Source organism: Ambystoma mexicanum, chromosome 11 (assembly GCF_040938575.1).
Source record: "Ambystoma mexicanum isolate Mex_15411 chromosome 11, UKY_AmexF1_1, whole genome shotgun sequence".
Taxonomy (NCBI): domain Eukaryota; kingdom Metazoa; phylum Chordata; class Amphibia; order Caudata; family Ambystomatidae; genus Ambystoma; species Ambystoma mexicanum.
Window position 1 is genome coordinate 1079563346 of NC_090934.1, and position 18123 is coordinate 1079581468.

The 18123-nt window shown below is 47.3% G+C and overlaps 1 protein-coding gene across 1 annotated transcript in view; it reads left to right on the forward strand.

Annotated features, from left to right (window-relative positions):
• FBXO22 (F-box protein 22) overlaps positions 1–18123 on the forward strand; it is a 533135-nt gene that overhangs the window by 182765 nt on the left and 332247 nt on the right. Inside the window, exon 3 of the mRNA XM_069624341.1 lies at positions 1727–1810. Within this exon, the coding sequence (XP_069480442.1) occupies positions 1727–1810 (84 nt within the window). The remainder of the gene's footprint in view (positions 1–1726; positions 1811–18123) is intronic.

Consider the following 18123-nt stretch of genomic DNA (forward strand, 5'->3'; position numbering starts at 1 on the left):
TGCAGTGTTTCTCAGTTGACCTGGGCTTAGGATTTTACTTCTGTGGGTGGGGATCTTTGGAGCACACTCTAGGGAAGGACACTAGTTCATAATTTTCCCAGAGTGACACACAACACAGGGGCCAGCGATGGAGGAAGGACCTGCTAGTGAGTTTGACAATGTAGTTGAACAAAGGGATGTGGGTTCCTCAAGCTTTTCAGGTGGGGGGATAAAAGTAGGGTGCTTGCCTGATGGCCTTTGATTTAAAATCTGTTCCAGATGGTAAGAATCTTCAGGATTCTGGAAGCGAAGAAGCTTTAACGTCTGAATCCGGCAATGAAGTCATGATCAGGAACGTGAGGGAAACCTGGCCTTCGAGCAGTAAAGGTTATCCTGTTGTCCCCCGCCGCATCAGGGGGAAGGGCACTGTGTAGTTCTTCTGGTTGCTTGGTGAAACAGCACTTCGTCAGAATCGATGGAGCATCAGAGGTGCTGGTGGAGAGCTTTCATCAGACAGACAAGGTGAGTGGGTAAGGAGGGGGCGATCAGATTTTAATTCTCTCAGAAGGTAGGTCAGTGAACGAACACAGCACCCAATTCATAGTCTGCTACATTCAAGCAGGGGTCGTTGGCCAATGGCTGACCACCCGTTCCAACACACCCAGGCACACAGTGTGGATCCCTTTCTTCATGTGCGCAAGCCCTTCCTTTCACAGGCGGGTGTCTTCATGTGCCAGTCAGAACTGGTTTCAGCCTGGCTACAGCTCCCAGTCTTTGGATGCAAGCATCATGTGTCGAACACAGAAGGACCAAGGATAGTTGTGTGATGCCATCTCCCCTTTCAGGTCGTTGAAGCATACAGACTACCTCCTATTTTGTGAGTAGGTCAAAATTGACCGAGCACGGTAAAATGGTTTTCACGAGGTGGAAGCAATATTACACAAAGAAAAATCTGCAATGGACCAATCCACATGACTGACAGGGGGCTACCCTCTCTGGGCCACTATGACAGACCTTTATGCTACCCCTGCTTAAAACCCACACCGTCAGCCTTTTGAATAAGCCTGGATGAGAGGAAAAGTTGATTCAAAATAATCAAGAACACCACCATAAAGTTGAGGGGATTCTCTGTCTGGCAGAAGACGTTAAAATAGAATTCTGTCTTAACAGTAAGGAATACCAAATTGTTAAAGGGCAACATTGAAATATTGTTTAATCCAGAGTTCCAACATCATCTTGACTGGTTCTGCTATTTCCAATTTTATAGGTCTTGCTGATGGTTAAACGCCTCTTTGGAAGGGTTTTGGTGAATGTGCTGCATGCATCATGTACATAATGAAAAATAATTCTGTGGCTTCTAACTAGAATAACACTCTGCCTCATCCTCATCTCCTCGCAGAATGTAATTTTTGAAGGCGTATTGCAGCAGGCACTCCACATGCACCAATATTCTTTCAAAGTGACTTTTATTTTTTAAATCTCCCTAGGTTTTAAAGAACAATGTAATGCCGCTGTTGAGTTCACCGAGTGAAGGTTTCCATTTATGTTGATGTTTTACTATGTTTTAGCCAGAGGAGGTATTTTTGTGTATTGTATACGCATTGCTTGACTGGCTGCCACCGCTTTGGTCTGCTAGATCATGGGTCGTAGGGATAAGAATCTGTCACTGCTCTTTGATCGATATTGACATTTGGCAACAAGAGGCGATATGGGTAAAACAGTGTTTTCCCCTATTATTTACAGAAAGTTCACATCCTACCACAAACGTTTCTGTACATTGTGGATGCAGGCACTTTCAGTGGACATGGAGGAAATCGTGGCCAAAAGAAAGGTGAGATAAAAATGATCATCATCACTTCATTGCTGTTATTTTTGTGCGTGCATATAGAATTTAGGCTGGGTTATAAATGTCACCTCAGGATATAAAATAGGTTATAGGATCTCATTTAAGAAGGAAAACCAAAATTATGTTACCAGAAATTGCTTTAAACTTTAATCAGAGGCGTTCATTCATTGTTGCATGGTTTCACACAAATGGGTATATAATGCATTACTTATTTTTTTCTCATTTCACCACCCACAGCATCTCAGTGAACTGGATTGAGCCATCTCTCGCATCTCTTTGGCAAAGTCTATTTCTTTTTCCTTCCTCAATTTCTCCCATTTATTTTTTTTGCATTACTTTGGTGTTGAAAACGAGGCTTTTTCCCCTCTCTTTAGGAAAGTGGAATCTGGTTTTTTTTCTGCAGTGTGTGTACTACAATTTAAACACTGTTTTAACTGCTCTGTCTCTGCACTCCCTACTGCTGACTACTGTTGGTTACTGTTGGGCCTATTGGTTCTGCCGTGGCCACTGACTCCCCCTCCCCACACTCCCCTGTGTTCCTCTTGCGGTGTGTTACTGGCTTGGGCCTCCTGTGTGAACCCTCCCCCTCTGGTGCTTCCTGTGGAGCACAACTTTGGGCTGTGCTTCTTTTTCCTCCTCCCTCTCCCCCTTGCACCCTCTCCTCTCTTTCCTCCTCGCACCCTCTATGGTCCTCTCAATTTATCCCATCTTCTCAAACTGCTATTCTATTTCCTATCCGATCCCTCGCACTAAGTCTGGAAGGAAAAAGTTAGAGGGATATCCTGGTCTCCAAACCAGGCTGCCTCATCACTGAGACCTACATCAGTGCTTCTTCCAGACAGACTCTTACTGCCATCATCTTTGGTGCTCCCTCTCCAGACCTATGGATCCCTCATATGGTCTATGTTCCCTCTCTCCTCCTCCTCCCATTAATGGTGGCACCCGGTGGGAGATATTCTTGGCCTCCTTCCAATCCTCCAAGACCACCATCAATGTCTATCTAAATGATACCATCATGGTCCAGGGCTCTCAGCCCAATCTCCTCCTTTTTGATGGTGTTTCTTGCTTCTTATCAATTTCCTCCCTTCTCCTGCTACTCCTTCCAACACCTCTCTAACTCCTCTGCCACCTCCTTCCTCCTCCAATGCCCCTCTGGCACCCACCGCCTCCTCTCTGGCCCCTATGCTACCTCCGCCTACTGACTCTGCCCACTCTCTGGCCCTTCTACTGCCTCCGCTGGGTGTACCTCACTCCTGTTCCCCACCCCGGAAGTCTTTCAAATGTGACTGCAGAGCAAGAGTTGAGAGTAGCGATGCAGAGCAGGTTGTCAAACACTCTTCAGACATCTACCTCCTCCTCGAAGACCTTGACTTGGATGTCCTCCCTCCCACAGAGACATGTTCACGGACAGCTCGGTCACAAGTTTTGAAACGTTCCTACCTGAGGGCTACAAGATCCTCTCTGAGCCCAGAACCAACCGGCCCAGAGGTGGATTGGCCCTGACCTTTCCAGAGTGGGTCCCTGCTTCTGTCATTCCTATGCAGGCCTACTCCTCCTCTGAATGTCTGGTCTGCAGACTCTCCATCTCGTCTGACCTCTCTCTAACCATGGCCACCATCTACAGGCCACCTGGCCAGGTCGCCCTCTTCCTCTCAGAACGGGCTGACCTCTCAACATTTGCAAATCTCTCCCTTGCCATTCTACCTTCTGGTCCGACACACTCTGCTGGACACACCTTGGATGTTCTCCTCTCCTCTGACATCAGTCTGAAGCCTACCTTGGTATGACTCCGACCTTGTCACCCTGAAATGCAAAAAACAGGATGACTGAGAGGAAGTGGAGGGCTTCGGGCGCATCCTCTGACAAGCTGGCCTGCCGCCTGCTCCAAAGGCAATACAGACTCTGTCCTCGCCAAGAAGAGGCTTCATAACAAGGCCTGCGTCTCTGCAGCATTGAACAACCCAGCCAAACTCTTCGAAATCTGCAAAAAGCTGGCCAAACCTACTGCGGTCTCCACCTTTCCTGTTCCTCCCAGGCCCTCTGTATGGCTTTGGCCTCTCATTTCCCCACTATAACTCGGGGCCTGCTGTCCTTGCTTTTTTCTTCCTCTCCTGCTATCTCTCAGGCCCCCTTTTGGCCGCCTCTCCCGCTCCTCTTCCTTTTTCCTCCTTCGCTCCGACAACACCTGATGATGTTTCTAGACAAGTCTGATCTATAAAACTGTCGTCCAAACATATGCTCCTCTACTCTTCCAGAACCTTCAAGGACCACGTTGCCACCCTCACTCCAGCCTTGGCTGATTTCTGCAATCACTATTTCGCCACTGGATCTTTTCCCTCCTCAAGCACTCTCTTGTGCACCCCCTCCTAAAGAAGCCTTCTGCTGATCCTACCTGTCTGGCAAACTATCACCGATTTCTATCACTCCTTTCCTGAGAAAACTCCTGGAAAAGCTGCCTATCTCCCAGCTTGCTCTCCACACTGAATCTGTTGGTTGTCTCCATGACCATCACTCTGGCTTCAGAGCAGCCAGAGGCACGGAAACTGCTCTCCTGAAGATGTGTGAAGATCTGTGCTCTAATCTTGACACCAGCTCTCCTTCTGTCCTCATTCTCCTTGACCTTTCCTCCACTTTTGACAGTGGTTTACACCACCCTGATCAACTGACTGCATGTGAACTTGTGCATCTCTGATCAGGCCCTGGCATGGCTGACCTCTTCTTCCTCGACCACCCCTCCCAGGTCCAACTTGGGTCCTTTCTCTGAACCACCTCTCTTCACATGTAGTGTCTCCTAGGGCTCTATCCTCTCACCTTGGCTCTTCAATGTCGATCTGGCACCTTTGGCCGGCTTGGTCTTCACCTTCTCTTCTAACTTTGGGCGCTTTGAAACACAATGTCTTGCTGTATAAGGGCCTTACACATACACAATAAAATAAATGTTGTATTATGTGGATGGCACACGGCTCTTTCAGGCTTCCCTCAACCTCCTCTCCTCCCTTGCTCATTCTTGACTGTCTATCCGCGATTCAGGATTGGTGCGCCTCCAGCAATCTTTGCCTTAATGCCAGTAAGACAGAGATCCTTCTAATTGGGACCCCTGCTACCACCTTTCCTCTCTCACTCTGGCCGCCCTCCTTGGGTCCTCTAGCCTCACCATCCTGTGAGGCAAAAAACCTTGGTGTTCTCTTCGACCCCACTCTCTCCTTCGCTCCTCACATCACAGACCTTGCCAAAAAGGCCCACTTCCAGCTGCACCTCCTCAGAGGTATTTTACCTTTTCGCACTTCCCGCAGAAGCTCACGGTCTCCACCTGGTTCTGTCCAGGCTGGCATACTGCAACAGCCTCTTTCTCAGTCTGTGTACCTCTACACTTCGCCGCCTGCAACTAATCCAGAACAGGACTGCAAGACTTATCCTTGTCCTCAAGCCCAGGGACCGTATCTCTCCAGCCTTGAAATCTATACACTGGCTTCCAGTGGCTGCAAGTATCAAGTTCAAGGCCTCGGCATAGTCCACAGGCTTTCTGGGGCCAGGGTCCACACTACATCCAACTCTCTTCTGAAATGCCCATGGCCTCCCTGCCTCTGACTTGAGCAGGACCACCTGAAGTTCCGGAAGCAGCTCAAGACCCTCCTTTTCTCCTCTTCCCTGGGTATCTTAAGCTAGTTAATTTTGTTATGCCGTTCTTGGAATTTCCAACAATTACCCACATATTTTGCAAATACTAATCGAGGACTGTGTGCTCTGGGTGCTCTTGGCTACCTTTTTAGTTCTTTTTATATTTTCTAATTTTTTATTTATAATCTACATTTATAAAAAGGGAAAATGTGTTGGTTTGCTAAGTGTTGTTCCTGATACAATTCCACACATTTCACCAACCTGCACCAAAATTTGAATAGTTACCTGACTCCGGACATGACTGGTTACATAACATTTGGACAACACACCTCTTTCCCTGGATTTCAGCACCTTCACACATGAGACTGTTGCCTGAAATAGGCGAAACATCAATGTTGTCGTAGAAGGACCGGTTCTAAACCCCAAAATGCACGATTTCTGGGACAGTTGCACTACAACAAATTGCACCAGGCCAGGGTGAGGCAACAAGTGCGGAGAGAGCACAATAGGTCCCAGTGTGCAGCAGCACACCAACTCTCGCCTCCCCCCAACATCTGCTCTGGTGTATGGCAGCCAACCACACACAATGCACATCAAGCAATAAGCGAATTGGAACAGCGACCTACAAGATCATTGATTTTCAACAATTTGAGTGTTGCCATGTCTGTCCACAGAACCCGCTCGGAGAATGGGTACTTTTTGATAGTAGTTAATACATGAGGGCAAAACCTGTTCCCTTCCATCGGTCTGGGTTTTTGTTAGTGCTCAAAACTACACAAAGATAACTGTGAAGGATGGGGGCCCCAAATTCTGGTTACCTGCAATTTCGTAGCAAGCCAAGCTAAGCTACTCATGGCTCCCGTATGGGGACTTATTTTTTTTCAAGGGGAACTAGATTCTCTGCTTCTGATATTAAAATCCAAGTCCTATTACAGGATGTGTTCTGGTTGCACATGGCACACAGTAGTTCTTTACACAGAGTACTTTTCTGAATACTAGCTTGAGCTGTGCGGAGCCACAGGACAGGGTTCTCTGTTGCGCCACACCAGCAGGTTGCCCCCTTAGACGAAGTAGACATGCGCTTTAAATGAAGCACACATGGCTCGATTAAGGGAGGATCCTGGTGCTCCCACTGGATTGCAAGGTGGACGAGCCTGAGACTGGATTCCCTGGACAGAGGGATGAGCAGGATATTTGGAGGAAGCAGTACATGCCCACATCAAGACTCTTCTACCCTGTATCTTCTTGCCTGGCTACAAAAAGCATGATTCAAGGTTGTATCTGAAGAATGGCTGGCTGGGGGGGTCTAGCCCAGCCTTCCAATAAGTCTCCATACACCATTTAAAGGTTTTGGTAGTAGGGTTTATCTGAATACCACTGGTGAAGTTCAGAGAGACCAACTGTAGAAGTGTGCAGGGCTATGCCTAATAATTGGATCAAGCGGTCACAAGTATGACCGAGCAGGAATGCTTTACTCTTCGGAGAAATGGAGTTTTGTATATAGCACAGAAACCACATGTCCACATAGCGGGACAGTTTGCTCTAGGAATCACATGACAATCCTTTACATAATTCTTACTTTCATAAATAGTTTTTTCAAAGCAATTGGTATTCCCAGATTAGGCGTAGTCCCTGTCTCGTTCCTGGAGCTCCAAGTGGTCTCCCATCTCCCTAGCTCAGGCTTCCCTATTCCCCAGAAAGATCCTCAACTATCAGTAGATTGTCACCGACTGTCTAGATCTGCCCTTATCCTAAAGGGGAGTGGGGATGACCCTAAAGGCTTTGGCCTCATTTAGCTCTCTCCATCAGGGACTTCCTAAGGGATGTGACTGGTTGCAGGGCTGTTCTGTCTCTCTTCTTTCAATGAGGATGCCACAGATATCCTCCTTCTCTCTACACTCCTTTCACTGGTCTCTTCCCCCTTCTCCTTTCTCCAACTGGTCTTTCCCCTCTCCCTATTCCCCGCTTCCTGTTCTTACCTCTTTCTCCCCTGTTTGTAGTAAGCTCTGTCTCGATTCTACTTTCTCTGCCCACCAACTCTCTCCTGGTCTTTCCTCTCAAGCACTCCTCCTACCAGTACACCTGCATCTACTCTCCTCTACCACGCACACCTTTTACTTTCCAGCCCCCCCCAGTGTCTCAATTCGCAGACTCACCTACCCCTCCAGCCACACAACCTGTCTCACACTTACTCTTAACTTCCACTTCTTCTCCCTATCTTTCCTCCATTCAATTCTCTTAAAAACAAGTTACTTGGTGTCATCTTCTCAGACACAACACATTACCTTCACTCTCTATACTACAGCCGCTTTCTCCACTGGGTACACCTTTCTCGCTGATCTCTTGGTCCACACTCCTCTGCTCCCAACCTCATCCATAAACGTTTCATCCTCATCCGCACATGCAGGCTTTTTATACCCCTTGTTCTCCCTGTCTAAACCCTCCCCTGGTCTCAAATTGAATTGGACTTTTGTCATCTGTTCTCCTAGGCCACGCTCGCTGAGCTGTTCACCTGGAAGCTGGCACTTACCCTGGAAGTCTTTAAGAAGGCATCTGGCCTCCCCCGTTTCCAGTTTTCAGTCTTGTGCAGCCATGTTCTGTGGTGGCTTTTTTTTCCATCTATCTCCAATCTTTGCTACGTTTTGCTTCCATCTGGGTTGGGGGAGGATTTCTGTCTTCCCTGTTCCACTGCATGTCCTTTCTACTCTGTTCTTCTCTCACCGCTGTTATTCCTTCTTGCCCCCTTTCCCTGGGGTCCATTTGCGGTTGCTGGGTTGGTTGTTGGGTGTCTCCTTCCCTGCCAGAAGGGAACATTTCAGTCCATTCCAATTCTCTAGCCATGACTCAGTTGCCATGGCTTCGGGCTGGATCTTCCAGGTTGCGTGTAGGTACATTCTGGGAGTTGTTAGTCTCTCACTGCTTGCTTTTGTTTCCTTCGCTCTGGGGCTTCTGACTGGCTTCATAGTGGTGTTCACAAGCCTTCCGGTGTTCTGGAAAAGAGACCTGGCCAGGACAGAAGCTGATGGGTATTACAGCTACCAATAGCACTGCACATTTTTATTTTTGAAAACTAAGTTTTAATAGCATTTGGGTTATAACATCATATAATAACTCGCAACATTTCGTTAGGTTTCAGTTCTAACATTCCCCACCCCTCCCTGCTATCAGCCATAGGCCGTTCGCCTGTTGCATCATGAGTCTGACGCATTAAATCTCATTTAACTTCCCCTTCAGGATAACACTGTGTACGCTAGAACCTTGGGCACACCATCTGACACTTTTCATTTTTGCAACCCAGACAGCATATCCCACAGTCCCCGCCTCACCCCCAAACATGCATCATCCTCAGATGCTCACTGGGAACCTCACGCAGACTGTCGATTATTTTTCGAAAAGATGGAGCCACGGTTCTTCAATGTTCAACCTAGATTGATCCATGAGATGAGTCCAAAACTCCATATCATAAATTGCACAAACTTTAGTAACCCACTCTTTCTCCCCAGGCATTTGTGGTGTTTTCCAGCTTTGGGCCAGGCAGCACCTAGCCGCTACCAACATGACCTGAAACGTATGATCGTGAGTCTCACCGTGGTCGCCCTCCACATCAACCCCAAAAAGAAGAAGCCACGGAGACAAGGTCCTCCCTATCCCATCCGCCCCATTTATCCAGGACAGGGCCTTCCCAGTACATCTGTACCACAGGACATTTCTACCACATGTGCACATAGTCTCCCTTTTCAACATGACACTTCCAGCAGTGAGGGTCGTACCCCTCCGTCCTCTGGGCTATCCTCTTTGGGGGATAGTGCCATCTGTGTAGCAGTTTCAGGGTCTGATCGCGGTTCTGAAGTGAAGCAGTCGAGCAGTTGGCCTGTCTGCACATGATGGACCATCTCTTATCATCGATATCTTCACCTAGGTCCCCCGCCCCCCATTGCACCTGCGCGGTTTGGGGTTCCCTCTGGACCGCTAAGAGCAATAGCTTATATAGTCTGTTTGGACAGTTTTTCTGAAGTCCAACTAAGGGCTTAGTAAAACCATTCAACTGAGGCAGTACAAGACTCCACTCTTAGTTTAAGGCTGTACCACCTGAGTTCATGGTAGCGTAGACAGAGCAGCCAGGCTTATTTTATGAGGGAGGAAGGTGGGCTGTAGAATCAGTACACATGAAATTGTAATACAAATGGTCCAAAGAAACACTGAAACAATATGTATTGTAAAAAATAAAGGATTTGTTTAAATACAGATAGGCCCAGATAAATCTAGGGGTAAGGAAGTACTAACACATTATATTAACTCTCAATATAAAAACACAACACTATGCTTGAAGGTACACAGACCAAAGTATAAACCTTATTTGGAAATTCCGAATAGTAGTACTAGCGAAGTCAAAACCTTTTCATACACATTCAGTATAGGTTGCACCTTTTCTTGGGGAGTAAAAACCAATGGCTACTTTTTACAATTACATTCAGTAATGCAAAGGCAGTAAACCCTTTGAATTTTATAATGATTCTCAGTACAAATCACTTAATCAGTCAACTGGACAATATACTTTTGGTGACTAGTGGAACACTTATTCTAGGTGCAGTAAAAACCTGTAACTACTTTTGTGATGACAGTTATGCTAGGTGAGTAAAACCTAAGGATGTAATATATAATTACAGGGGCTTTTGAAATCGGGGAACCCCAGATAGAGATGAGCAGTAACTCTTGTAACTTATTTTTGGATGGCACACAGCGAACGCAAAGTAAGTAAAGCCCACATACTTTTTTTAACCTCACGATGAAGGGGAAAGTAAAACCCAATGTCACACTTTACTGAATGACTATTCTATGTAGGCAACAACCTAATGTAGACTTATTCTGGACAGGCTAGCAGCAAGTCGGGGGAAGCAAGACGAAGTTGGGGGACACTCATACAATTATCCTTCACATCTACTTTCTATTAGACTGGAAAAACAGTTGCTAAGGAAGAAAAGATGTTAACCATACTTTTTAAGAATAGTGCATCACACATTCAAGATCAGTAAGAACTTTTGTAACTGTTCACTCTTTCAATTACAGTTACCAACCAACTCTTTACAAGTAAGTAACTTTTAAACACTTATTTTCTTTTCTTGGCAGAGGTCCAAATCCCTTGAAAGTCTTTCCCTTATTCTTGGAGAATGAGTATTCTCAGTGATAGAAGGGGGGTCACTAGGACTAGTGACCAACAGGCAGTGTCAGGATAGGTTCTTTACTAGTAAAAGTCAGAGTTCCTTAGGAAAACTGGGCAAACAGGTTGAGAGTTAGACGAGGATCCAGGGGCTTCGCAGAAGACATCCTAGCAGGATTCTAGCCATGGGGCTGGCTGCACTGGATGAGAGACCTCCCCATCATAGAAAACAACCCAGAGATGCACAGAAATCAGCTTAAGGTTAGTACATGCCCAAGCCAAAACAGTACCTCAGCATTGAAGAAGATTTTGCAGCAGGAGGACTTCAGGGTCTGCAGCCAAATACCCGGTCATTGGATTCCTTGCCGGGTGACTGAAAACAAGACCTTGGCAGGGACTTTGCAGCAGCAGGGATCAATGAAGAAGGCTCTAGGCAAGGTTTCCCTTGCGGCTGAATGCGGTTCTGCAGATTTGGTGCCTTTTCAAGGAGCACAGAAGTAGACAGAAGATTGCGGTTGCATTCTCGTTGTTACAAAAGTTCAACACTCTGTTGCTGGGACTTATCGGACTCTATTCGTGTCTCTAGAGATCCACCAGGATGCCCACGAAGTTTCAGCGAGATTCGGAATTCGGAAGACCGTGCACCGCACAGTGGCTTGAGGTCCCAGGGTATTGCGGTATTGCAGTAATGCGTGGGATGGCTCAAAATGCAGCTCTTCTTGAGTCAAGTGGGTCTCACCAGGCTCTGGTCGGGGTCGTCGTTTTCAGAGTCCCCAGGTCGATTGGAAGGAAGGGCTACAGCAGGCTCCGGGTACACAGCAAGCTCTCGTTGCTGGAAATCATTTCAGCCAGGTTTTCTTCATCTTCCTCTTTGGTTTAAGTTCCAGTGATCGACTTCTTCAGCTTCCAGGTTTGCAGTTTTTATCAGGAATTGCAGCACAACCTCTGCATTCTCTCCCAGCATTTTACAAGAAGGGGCGGTTTGGTTGTCCAGTCAGGACAGCCAGCCCACCACTGGGATTTGTCCCCATTCAAGCAACGCGTAAGACAGAGGGCTGGGGAGTTTTGGACTTCTCCCTCACTTCCTGCTCTCACAGACGGACTGGAGCCTGGGCGGGAAGTCCAGGGGATTCCTGCCGAAGATGGAAAAAACACTAAGGAATTTCCCACCCTGGATGTCAGGGGAAGGAACAAGAAACGACAAACACTAAAATAGCAAAAAAGAAGACTGGCTATTTTGGTAAAATTAGCACCCTTGGGTGCCTTTACTGCAGCTGTGAACACACCCCGCGGTAATGGTGCACCAGATTTAATACAAGGTATCACTGCCATCTGGTAAGCTTGTCTCTAACAATTGTTAAAATGTATCCCCTTTCACACTAAAACTGTATCTCCCCAGCACACCACATAAGGTGGGGTGTGCTGGATTCACAAAACAAAATGTAAAAGGGATCCAAAGATCCTTTCTACCCTTGGGAACTGTAGTTCTCTCAAGGTTAGCAAAAGAAAGCTAAAAGGGGAGCCCCTAGGGCAACCCAGCAACAAAAGGCACTTATTGGCAATAAATTATTGCAGAGGATAATTTTAAAAACACACTATGGAATGTCTTAGAATTGACACCTATAAAAATAGTTAAAGATTATGTGAGTGTGGAAAAAGGTTTCCACTCACTGTGGTATTATAGAAAAATATCCCACTAGTAAAGAAAAAAAGTTCTGGGGTTGACCCAGGTCAGGAAGATTTACCAGTTATGTGCAAATCTTACCTAACAGTCTGAATATTACTCCCTTGGAAACCTTATGTGAAATCAGGAATTTTTCAAAGTCTGTTAATTCCTTCCTCCGGGTGTCCCCCGATCTGTCTTCGGTGAGAGCCCCCTTTAGTTGCAAATAACGAAAGGGTGAAAGATTATCTAGGTCCAGGGCCTCTTCTAGTTCCTTTAAGGACATAAGTTCCCCAACCCATAACTATCCAGCCCTACTGAGATCGGCCCCGTACCACTTTTGGAACGCAAGTTGCGTGTCTATCCCATCCCTAAGGGGGTTAGCCCAAATGCAGCTCCAAGGTGAGGGCCATGTTGTGAGCCATCTATAGTCTCCTCCCCCCTTCCATATTGACCACAAAACACCCAGGACTGGATGCCACAGGACCCTGTGTGGGATGCGTGTTTTGGGGACCCACAACCATTCATCCAGTGTGACTGGAGATAAGACCAAATTATCCAAAGCAACCCACTGCTCCCCTGTGCCCGGAGTGAAGTGCTCAACCGAAATTCTAAAACTGTGAAGCCCTATGGTATGTTTCAAGGTCCGGGAATCCCAGTGTTCCAAATTACGTAGTACCTGTGGCACCGACCGGGATGGGTTGGTCACATAAAGTAATAAATCATCCACAAACAAACTGATCTTACAGTACACGTTCCCCACCCATACTCCACGGATTTCCCCCCACTTAGCCTCGTATAGATATCGCCCAGGGTTCCATTACCAACGAATATGAGTGGAGAGACGGGGCACCCCTGTCTCGTACCCCTCCCCAGTGGAAATGACCCAGATTAATTACCATTCACCACCACCCTTGCCAAAGGGTCAGAGTACAGGGCCGACATCCAGCCCAGCCACTTCGGGCTCCTCCCTAGAGATGCCAAAACTTCCCTCATAAAAGCCCAGTTTACCCTATGGAAGGCCTTTTCGGTGTCCAAGAATAGTAGAAGAGCCCCTTCTCCCAAACGTCCCTTGAATTCAGCACGTGGATGGTTTTGCGCATACTGTCTGCCCCTTGTCTGTTCAGCACAAATCGTGCCTGGTCCTGGTGGATTAGCGGGGAAGATATCTTTCCAGATGCTTCACCAGAATTCCTGGAAGATCTTCGCGTCCACATTTAGGATGGAAATGGGCCTATAGGAGCTGCATTCCGTCGGGTCCTTCCCTGGTTTGGGTATCACAGCAATCGGAGCTTGTAGGAATGTCGGGGGAATAGTGTCCTGCCCCCTGATCTGGTTAAACTGTTAAGCCATTGGTTTCACCAAGATGGATTGATATTGTTTAAAGAAGTCGGCCGTGTTCCCATCCCCCCTGCCCCTGGGGCCTTTCCTGTCGTTAGCCTTTTAATCGCCCCCTCCACCTCTTCTTCCCTTAACTCCCCCTCGAGGGCCTCTTGTTCTGAGTCCTTAAGCTTGGGAAGGGGGTGGCCCTCCAGGTAGTTGTGGATATCTTCTATCGATTCACCCTCCTGCTTGGTATATAGTTCCCTATAGAAGTCCGCAAAGCGTTCCGCTACACTCGTCCCCTCCTTACAGAGCCTCCCTCCTTTATCCCAAATCCCGCCTCTCGGCCCTGCTGCCTCTAGTTCTATGCGCAGCAAGCTCCCCACTTTATCCCCCTGTTTGTAATACCTTTACCGCGTGTACCTCATTGTTTAAGTACTTCCCCAGTAAGAACTGTATTCAGAGCTTGCCTCTTTGAATGGATTGTGTCTGCCCACGTATTCCTGATCTTCGATATATCCTTGCTGCTTTTGATTTTTTTTTCCTTCTCTCCACCAGAGGGCGCTGCTCTCGAGGGAACCTCGAGCTCGCCCCGTTGGCTTCAGTTCTGTTTTTCCGTTGGCTTCGGATCGTTTCAAACGGCGCTTCAATCTTTTGTGAAAAAGAAAGCTACGTCGTCTTCTTGGAACCCTTCCACACCGAAGATGGGATTTTAAAAAATGTCTGAAATGTGGAAAGAAAATGTCTTTGACCGATCCACACAAGAATTGTCTTTGGTGCCTCGGTTCCGACCACCGAATTGAAGACTGTGGTTCGTGCCAGTCGATGACCCATAAGGCCTTAAAAGAACGTAGAGGTAAACTGGCGATGGAGGAGGGTTCATTGAAGTCTACTTCGAAGGGGAAAGACTCAGCCGAGTCTTTGAAAAAATATTGTAAAAAACATAGGTTGAGGAATAGATCGAGAGTCTACTTCTTCGTCATCCAAGAAGACCAAGAAAAGACGGCATCGATCTCCCTCGACGTGTTCGGATGAGGATATAGCATGCCCATCAAAGCATGACTCCCCGAGTAAATGGGAAGCCTTTCGAGTTTCCATGCTAAAAAGTTTTGAGAAAGCGGCTCAGACCCCTCAAAAAAGGCTAAAGACCATGCCCATGCTCACGAAAAACGTGACCGAGGAAGGTCCAAAACAAGAAACACTGATTAAAAAGTCGTTGAGGGTGTCATCAAGGGACTCTTCTCGATCACCTTGTGAAAAAGACCTTTCGGTAAATAAATCAAAGGTAGAGGGAAACAAAATGGCGTCGAAACATCATATGCCATCGAAGTCGACATCAACGCTATCGAAGACTTCAAAGGCTCTCGAGTCGACAACTCCTTCGAAGGAAGTTACGTCGAGTTCACGATCGATAACTTTGGAAAGCTCCTTCGACAGTTTCCACAACTCCCTCGACCATTATATCGAGGTCATCGAAGGTTCCCTTGAAGACATCGAAGGCTGTGGTTACGGCATCCGTGCCATCAACGTTTTCGTCGACGCCCAAGCCTTTAATAAGGGAAAAACCCACATTACCAGGAAAGGTTTTTCAACCTGAGAGTAGACGTGATTTTTTCAGGACCAGGTCATCCATCTATGAGGGAGAATCATCAGAAGAGGAAGAAGTCACCTCTGCTGGTGTTAAATTTGGCACAAGATCTGTTCCAGAGGAATTAATCCTCAATCAAGAATTTATGATTTACAAGAATGTCTACAAACATCAAGTGGTCTGGACACTTCTCCAGAGTACGATTTTGACAAGCCAGACCCATCAGAGCAGGCTGATGCGGGTTACAGAAAACTCATGAATAGAGTTACAGAATTTATGGGGTGGGATAGAAGTTCAGGATGATGACATGACTGATATACTATCAGGAATGCCTCAACAAGACCCCATTCTCCCTTTTCACATTGCCTTGCAGAGAAGGGTTAATTCTGCATAGAACACCCTGAAGCCATACAGGCAGTAAATAAAAAATTTGTGTCAAAATATAGACCCTGCAATTCTGATCCAGAATACCTGAGCAAACGCCCAACTCCAGAAGGTCTGGTAGTACAAGCAGCCACTTCCACAAGAAATGCTGCTTCTCCAGCATGGGGTCTGGCATGGATTCACATGCTCATGAATATTCCCCGTCAGGCTGGGAATCCTCGGTAAAGAAGAAATCGGTATGTTTCGTTTCTGATCTGTCTTTCTTAGTAGTAACCAAACACTGGTCTCTGGTTCATACTACTCCTAGCCAATGACTGCCCTCGCCTTAAACCCCTTCCCTGGCAGCCATCCTCAGATTTTTACTGCACGTTCAAGTGTTGGGAGTCCTCGTGCTATAGCTCTCGAGCTTTTACTGCATTTTGTGATTTTTCAAAGAGTTTAATCTCATTTTTTCGGTCAATCGAGCCTCAAGCTCCACCGTTTCTACTTCTGATCAACGGGGACCGTTTTGGAATTTTCTACGTCCCTCAAGGGCGAAGTTCGTCGAGTTACGCTTCTTGGAGGATTCCAGAAGATCTGAGGCCTACCTCGTGGACATGACCCAGGACAAGGGAAGCTCGACACCCGGATCCAAGCTGCTCAGGAACTGCCCTGGATGCGGATTACAGAATGTTTTCAAGAAGAATGAGCATTCAGGATATCTCTACTGCCTTCACAAGTCAAGACACACGTGGAAAAGGACTGTGCGTTTTGCAAGAACCTGTCGGAACGGACTGAGGGATCGTCAGACATGCCTCGCCGCTGGTTGGAGAAGGGCCCAGCAGGTGAGAAGTAGTAGTCTGAGCGGATCCGGATCCACTCCTGTTGCAGGAAGTCTTAACCCGGTTACAGAAAGGTGCAATAGAACATGTACCTGTAGCGGAGAGGAACAAGGGTTGGTATTCCCCATATTTCCTCCTTCCAAAGAAGGACGGAGGACTGAGACCCATTTTGGACTTGGGAAACTTGAACAAGTTCCTAAGAAAGGACAAGCCCAAGATGGTCACACTTTCTTAGATCCTTCAAGCGCTCCAACTCCAGGATTGGTTCGTATCATTGGGCCTTCAGGATGCTTACTTTCATGGGCCAATCCTTCTCAAGCATAGAAAGTACCTAAGGTTTGGAATTGGCAATTCTCACTATCAGTTTAGAGTTCTGCCATTCGGGTTAACCTCCACCGCAAGAGTTTTCACCAAGTTGATGGCAGTGGTGGCAGCGAGTCTCAGGAGAGGGGGCATTCATGTCTAACCCTATCTGAACGATTGTGTGATGAGAGCACTTTCCCCAGAGTAAGCCCAGGATCCATCTGTCTAAGACTTGCCACTTCCTTCACAAACTAGGGTTTTCTCTGAATTTAAAAAAGTCAAACATGATACCATCACAGAAACTCCAGTTTATCGGAGCAATCCTGGATACTTGCTCAGGCAAAGCCTTGCCTCCCGAAGAGAGAGCTCACCACATTCTGCAGATGGTAACAAAATTCCAGAATGCCCAGTATCTTCCGGCCTTCGATTTTCTCAGGTTGCTCGGTCTGATGGCATCCTGCATTTTTCTGGTGCCAGAAGCCAGATTGAGAATGAGATCCTTTCAATGGGCTCTCAGAACTCAATGGTCCCAATTCTGAGGGGAAATGTCAGATCTATTGCAAGTTCCAGCCAAAGTAGCACAGGATCTACAATGGTGGGCTTGCAGACATCATATCCTCAGAGGAGAATCTTTTTGGCAACCATGGCCGGAGATCACAGTAGTGACGGACGCCTCACTCACGGGGTGGGGAGCCATATCAACGATCTGACTATCAGCGGTCGTTGGTCTCCATCGGAGTCCAAACTACACATCAACCTTTTGGAGTTGAGGGCAATCTGACTAGCTCTGAAAGCCTTCCTGCCCTCTGTACGGGGAAAGAATGTTCTGATAATGACGGACAACACAGTGGCCATGTATTACCTCAACAAGAGAGGAGTGTGGTCACTGCCGCTGTGCAGAGAGGCGATGCACCTCTGGTTCTGGGCAATACAAGAAGGGATCTCTTTCGGCAATTCATCTATCCAGAGAACAAAACACAGCAGCGGACGCTCTGAGCAGGCAGAGCACAGTCTCCCACGAGTGGGAGATAGCTCAGGAAGTCATTCAAGAGATCTTTGCCCTTTGGGGAACCCCTCAAGGGGATCTGTTCGCGACCGGTACCAACCGTAAGTGCGACCGGTACTGCTCAAGGGAATTTACCCTGAGAGGAGCTCTAGGGGACGTGTTTGTGGTGGACTGAGAGTTTCCACTCCTGTATGCATTCCCTCCAGTCACTGTGATCCCTCAAGTAATCAGGAGGTTGAGAAAGTTCAGGAAAACCATGATCCTAATTGCCCCGGATTGGGCGAGGAGAACGTTGTACCCAGACCTTCTGGACATGTCCATCTGCCCTCCAATATGTCTTCCAAGAAGAGAGGATCTTCTCTCCCGAGAGGAAGGTCATGTTCTCCATCCGGAGGTCAACAACCTTCACGCATGGCTTCTGAGAGGTTGAGATA